The 7,265-nt window shown below is 38.9% G+C and overlaps 1 protein-coding gene across 1 annotated transcript; it reads right to left on the minus strand.

Annotated features, from left to right (window-relative positions):
• Window positions 1-390: 390 nt before the first annotated feature.
• LOC110488543 (SLIT and NTRK-like protein 4) lies at window positions 391-6,470 on the minus strand. Its single transcript, XM_021560776.2, has 2 exons — window positions 5,743-6,470; window positions 391-5,180 (listed from the first exon to the last, which is right to left on the minus strand). Exons 1-2 carry the CDS (start codon window positions 5,833-5,835, stop codon window positions 2,655-2,657), a joined length of 2,619 nt encoding a protein of 872 aa, XP_021416451.1. The 5' UTR covers window positions 5,836-6,470; the 3' UTR covers window positions 391-2,654.
• Window positions 6,471-7,265: the final 795 nt, after the last annotated feature.

The following is a 7,265-nucleotide window of genomic DNA, read 5'->3' on the forward strand; positions in this document are numbered from 1 at the left end:
TGTAAGAATGTAAACAAGAAAATACAACATAACAAACAGACCAAATACACAAACATTCAGTAGACAATGAGATTAATTATGGCATAAGTATAACCTGAGTATTCACTTATCAATTTAAAATCTGCTATGTTGGCAAGGTTTTTTGTAAGAAAGACATTTCATACAAAAAGACAGAAAATAAAACAGAAACAGACTACAGGCAACAACAGGCAGTGACTATGGGCCCACACTGCAGTATGCGCCAGACAATGGAAGCAAAACGATGAGACATCCATCTACTACAGTACAGTACATGAACCCATGTCTCTCTAAGTGAATATGACAAATTAATAACATGAATGTTTACTGGCAAGAAACACTTAATTCATAAAATACCATATTAGACAAAAGGAAAACTAAAATGACATAACATTTATTTGTGGGAGAAGTGCAACCATGAAATGCTAGTAAAGTACATAAAGAAAACTAACAAAACTAAACAAAAAATAAACAAAATAAATAAGTAGACACTGCCGATAACCACTAGATCCATATAGCATCAGGTGCGTACAGTATATTACATAGTATAAAATTCAAGTTCACTTGACCTGTCCCTTCACAAACATCCTAACACTAGTTTAGTTCTCACCCACATCTTTAAAACGTTACTCCCTGTTTTATCATAGAACAAGACTCACCAAATATGCACCAGAACATCCGTAAAGGTTATGACACCATATCATCCTTTTACTTACTAATTAATTCCTCCCCTATAAAGGAATACTGTAATGGCCTTAAAACAAAATGAAAGAATAATGCAGTAAACATTATTTTATCAGTCTAATGTGACATGATAAAAAAATAAGAAAACACACAGCATTGATGATGGGGTTACATCATGTGTATCTGTTGATTGCTGAATTGAGATTCATGTCACACTGTATTAAAACAGATTTTGTGTTCAAATAGTCAACTATTCTTAGGTTTTTCTTCATGAACATTCAAGGCTTTATTTATAAAGCAAATTAAACGACTGAGGAAACAAGATTACATTTTCTTCAGGAAAAGAAAAACACAGTGCAAATAGGTGCTGCTTTTAATACCTTGACTTAAACAGGTTATACAATTTAAAACTAACCAATATACAGTATTCTGCTGTCTGATAGAAAATTGTATTTATTAAATATGGTACATTCTATCCATTGGTATTTCAAACACTAATTAACTTAACAATACTTTAAATAAGGACTTGGTCAAATAAAGGGAATAAAATAATTTGAAATAACAATATAAAATGTCTCCACAATATAACCTTGAACTAATAAATAAGATACAAGATTTAAGCTATTATGATTGAGCATATTAATATTGAACATGGTGTTTGATGTGATTCTGTCCAGATCAGTTAGCTATTCTTAGCCACACAATCGTCTTCCAAAGTTAAATTGAACTCATCTCATACACTACCTTTCTCTGCTTTCTATTCCATTCCCAGGGTACACAGTCAAACAATCCAGAATCGTTTCACTTTAATGCACATTTATTTTGGTTGCATAATGTTAATAACAAACATTTTACAAGATACTGTGGTATATAAGAATAAGGAATTTGTTCAACTTCAAATACTATTAGACCTCAGTTCGTGCAACATCATCACTATTCCCATTTCATTCAGGCCATCAGTAGAGTTCTTGAAGAAACTCAGAAAACAGAAAGATTTAGACTGATAAATATTTTGTGGCTCAAGTATTCTACATGTCCATTTCACGTTTAAATAGTACCAATAATCTTTAAATAATCCTGCGTTGAAAAATAAATAAATGATGTAGTTAAATGCACTACCAATTGACAGTTGACAGGGGTCATCAATCATATATTGTTTTTTATTTATTATATATATTTTTTAATCGGTATAGTTGTTTTGTCTTCTGTTGTAATTTACAAACTGTCTCACAGATACAAATAATGCAGACTTACAAAATAAATTCAGGTACGCTTACATGGCAAGCAGCTGTTTTCTTGGGCCTAAAAAAATACAGACATGTGCCATACCCAAAAATATCAAGAGGAACCACATTTCATTCAAACCCTATTAACATGGCTCTTTACACAAAAAAGTAACAGAATCATTCCATATCTGCTATTCGGTTTGTAAGCGCCTTTTCATAGTGAAAACAAGGCATCAGGGCCCCCAGCAGCGACCAGCAGTAATCAGTTATAATCCAGGCAGATCGTAAGTGTCTGTAAATGGGGGATCCCAACAACGTTATATTCCCAGGAGAACTGCAAAGTCACAATTTCTGATAGTTATTTCATCCAAAATACTGATTTGATATTTCCACAAAAACACTGTGGAAGGGTCAATATGAGTAACACTCAACATTGTTTCCGTGACTCAATGATTTGGTTGAAAAAAAGTACCAATTTCAGAAGCAGCAAAATATTACAATTGTCTCTTAAGGATGTCTTGTGGTATGATGTGTTATTCATACATGTTATAATGGCATCAACACATCAGGGGAAAAGTCTGTATTTGCAAGAGAGCCACTGATTCCCAAGAAATCTGACTGGAGCCAGCTGTCCAGTTTATCCATTGGTCATTAAGGTTTTCCACAAGGCACTTTTGTAATTGGGGGAAGGGGAGGGGGGGGGGGGGTGTTGAGTGGATACATAGCCTACATTTTACTCATTTGAGTCTGTTCCTCCAGAACTTGAAGGTAGTCAGGTGTACCTTGAAGTTTTGCTTTAAGTTCATAATACTCGTTTTTCCTTTGCTCCACTACTATCTTACTATGGTTGCCCCCTATTAGTGACTTTTTCATATTTTTGTCATGTGGTTTCTCTGGGTAACGGATCTCAAACCCACTCACCCCTATACTGTTGAAATCCAGCCTTTTACTGTCTAAAAAGTTTTGAATGAACATGTTGGATTCTCTCGGCAGGAACTCATCCAGCTCATCAATGGTGCTCAGTCTCTTATTTCGGGGGTCCAGGGGGGACAGTGAGTCCTTGTCTTGGTCAGTGCTGTTGCGCATTATTATTTTCTGTCTCTGAGAGTCAGCAAATCTAAAGCCTGACTCAGAGTCTCTAATCGAACAGGTGTGGCTCTTGCTCATATGCTCAATAGTTTGGGGGATGAACGTCTCCCCTCCCAGGTCATCTTTCTTGCTAGATTTGTTGTGTCTTCTGAGCGTGAGTTGCATGGAGCCACACTCCTGATTCCCCATGCCCTCCTGGCGTCCTGGTGGCTTTTTATTGCGCCTAAGCACAAACACCAAGAGGCAGAAAGCAACAAATACTGTGAGGATGAGCACCACCAGGATACTGAGGATCATGATGGATAGGGGAACTGGACCTCCCGGAGGGGCTTTGCCCACACTTGCTGGGGACAAGGAGTTCACCACCGGAATAGCACTGGTCAGGATGAAAGGGGACCTAGCTATGAGTTTGGGGCATAGGATCTCATTTTTCAGCAGCCTTAACTCTATATTGGAAAACTGCACTGGGGATGCACATTTGATCTCCTTCGCAGCCACTCCATCATTCAGCTTCTCCAGCCAAAGTTTCAGAGCCACTAAATCACAGGAGCATTCCCATGGATTGCCTTCCAGATCAATCTGAGTGAGAGACCTCAGCTGGTCTAGGACGCCACTCACAGGCAGAGTCATGAAATGGTTGTTCTTAAGATTTAGCCTAGCCAAGGAAACGCTAGCAAAGATATAGGCAGGGAGGCTCCTTAGCACATTATTGTTCAGATACAACAACTGCAGATTTGGCATGGAGTCAAAGGTCTCTGCTAACACCTCTTTTATGGCATTGTATTCCAAGTACAAGTATTGGAGGTTACTGAGCCCAAGGAACATCTCAGGATGCAGCTGCTCTAGTTGGTTTCCATTGAGATAAAGCCTACGGAGGTTGGTCAGATTTGCAAAGACACCTTTTTGAACTGTGACTATTTGATTGCTGCCCAGATGTAATAAATCTAAACCCTCAAAGCCTTGGAAATCAACTGGACTGATATCTTGTATATAATTACCACTCAGGTGTAGCTTCTTGGCATTTGGTGGTTTGGGAATGAGATCTGCTAGATTGTGTATACTTCTCTCTTGGCAACTCACACCAATGCCAAAGTCTGAGGGATGAGCTTTGCACGTGCAAGGCTGTGGGCACGAGAGAGGTGGGGTTCTTGTTTGATAGGACATAATTGGAATATGTTTATTCAAACCAGGTAAACCAACAATCCCGTTACCATACATTTTAGATGGGTTTGTTGTTATGGGGGGTATCGTAGTGGGTGCAGTGTCGGTTGTTGTTTGGCCATTATCTGGCTGTGAAGGGGGCATCCTTACGTCAAAGTCACTACCTGTTCCCATGGGACACAGTTCCTGTTTGTTTGTTTCTTTCAACAGGCGTCCATACAGGTCACTAGGGGTTTCACATATAGCCTCCCCAATAAAAATGTTATAGGGCATGTTCTCCAACCAAGCTTTCAAGGGTAACAAATCACAAGTGCAATTCCATGGGTTGTCATCGAGCTGCAATTCCACTATACGTCCAATGTGTTCCAAAACTCCAAGATATGGTAGCTTCTGAATCCTGTTTCCTCTTATATCCAAATGTGTAAGGGAGGCAAAGCGAAAAATATTATCAGGAAGGATCTGAACGAGATTGTCATTTAGGATGAGAACTTTCAGCCTATGCAATTTGTTGAATGATCCTTTTTCAATATACTTGATCAAATTGTAGTCAGCCTGGAGGTATTCCAAGTTTTCGATCCCATAGAAAGTGTCAGCTCGGAGCACTTTTAATTCATTGTTATTTAAGTGCAGCTGTTTCAATGAACTAAGGCCATAAAAGGCCCCTCCCTCGATGTTCTGTAATTTGTTGTTTCCCAGTTGAAGAGAGACTGCGTGTGTGAAATTGAGAAAGGAATTGGGGTAAAGGATGATCAATAGGTTATTTTGGAAATTCAAATGATAGAGGCTAGAGACCGGGGGCAGCAGCTGAGTAGGTCTGTACACAGTTATTTTCTCACAGTTCACATAGAGGACGTTCTCGATGGACATGCAAGAACAGGCGCTGCAAGTCTCCGCTGAGAGGTCAGAATCCAAGTCAGAAAACGTATTCGATACGGAAAAGGCCAAAAGAACTAGAAGCAGCATTTTGCCTTTTATAAATCCCCCAGAAAACCATTTAGTAACCTTTGAGAGGAAAAACAAACAAACAATCAAAACACAAATTTGTACTATACATACAAACAGTATTTCATAAATGGGTAGTTAATAGCCTACTGCTGATGTTAGTAATGCTTTGGCTACACATCAGGCTACATTAATGTACACAAATCAACCCATTTCTCTTTAGCAATACAGCTACCAAGTACTATTTTATCCTGAAAAAATATGACTTTCTCTCATATTAATAATAATAACCTAATAATAGACTAATAATAATTGCCCGATCAGCCTTATAATCATCATCTCCTTCTGATGTTACCAAACATAAAATCACCAGAGGAATAAATAATTATATAAAGAAAGTGGGCCAATTGTGTGGGCATATACCAGGTTATTCAACAAAAAGAGGAGAAAATATATAGGCTACTGCACCCTACTGTATGGTGACATATGATGGGCTAAAACATCCCATGAAGCCTCTGCCCCAAAAGGGATCAAACCATATTGTAATAAAAAAATATGAACAATATAAAGAATGGATGTTAAATCTTTTCAACCATGTATAAAAAAAACTTGTCTTTCTTACCTTAAGCGTTTGTAAATGTGGTTTCTTGATAGACAGACATTGCTCCCATTCAGACGTCAGAATCGCAGTGGGCTCAGATTTCAGCCTATGCATCTCTTCTTGACAGACTCCACTTGTTTAAAACATGATTTCTCTCGTAGGGTCCCCAGTGTTGCTGTATATCCATGAAGCATTTCAGTGCGGAATGAACTAAAGACAAGGTGCCCCCTCTGCGTTCAGACAGAAGGGACTGAAAGCAAGCAGCTGAAGTGACTGCAAAGCAACTTCAGCATGCTCTCCAGTTCATGAGAGAGGAGAAGGAAACGAATTGTGCTGCTCCAACACCCCCAGTCCATAGAGATGCTCGCTGAAGTTGGATTGATTAGTTCAGGCAAAAACAAAACAGCAATAGGCTACCCACTCGATAAACCGAAATATATCATGCGCGGGTTTACTCACCTCAAAAAATATTACATCTCGTCTCTTTTCGAATCATGTAGTTCACAGGGCTACCTACCAGTGATGTCTGAGGTTCAGCCAGTCTTTACACCAAGGAAAAAACACACTGATATTCAGGAAAAAAAGCAGAACAGCGACTGTCGCGAAAAATGTATCATTCAGTTTAGTCAGATGCGGGCAATATTCCACCAAATCAAGAAACTACGTTCAAATAAACTACTGATAAAACAGTCATCAGGGATCCGGATAAGTGGGAAGATACCTGCCTGTGTCATTGGTATGCTGCTTTACAGCTGCATTGAGCTTCCCACACGACTTGTGGGAGGAGAGAATGCAGAGATGCAGAGAGAATGGGGGAGGAGGGGAGGGGGTGAAAAGAGATGCAGGGAGAGAGATGAGTGAGGAGAGGGGGTCTCATAGACTACACGGGGAACTTCAGGCCTTGAAATTTATATTTTAAGAAGTAGATACATAGTAATTTAAAAGATTTGTGTAATTGTGTTTCTTATCCTTATAATGATCATTACCCATTTCGCATTGTGCTATATAGCCTAATGGTTGAATGTAATGTAAGGTAGGCCTACCTGACAATTCAAGAGGGCTTGGCACCTGCCATTCTATTTTATGATTGGAGTGTTTTTAAAATGGCACAGAACGTGAGCAGCATTCTAATGGGGACTCTTATTCAAGGTGGACTGCAGTCAAAGCAAAGCCAGCATTGCTCAAGGAAGTAAAAAAAAACAATACCTCTCAAATGTGTTTTTGAGTAGTATGCATGGATTTGCCATTAGATGCTAACTGCCGTTCAGCCTCACTTTAGTTTTCAGACAACAGGTGCGCACTTCCAAAATCCCTCATGTGACACCAAAAATAGACACCACTCAATGGTAGCCTAAACTTTACCTGTTTGTTCAAATAGACAATGTGAATAGCTCTAAATGTGTGAAACGCAAATAGCTCTTCCTACATTTCAATGGCACAGTGACAAATCACTAAAAGCTTTATTTTTTTGTAGACTATGAGGAGGAACAATAAAGACAGAAACAATTGGAAAATTCAGGATGACACAGTAATAGTGAAAGTGA

This window comes from Oncorhynchus mykiss, chromosome 14 (assembly GCF_013265735.2).
Source record: "Oncorhynchus mykiss isolate Arlee chromosome 14, USDA_OmykA_1.1, whole genome shotgun sequence".
Lineage (NCBI taxonomy): Eukaryota > Metazoa > Chordata > Actinopteri > Salmoniformes > Salmonidae > Oncorhynchus > Oncorhynchus mykiss.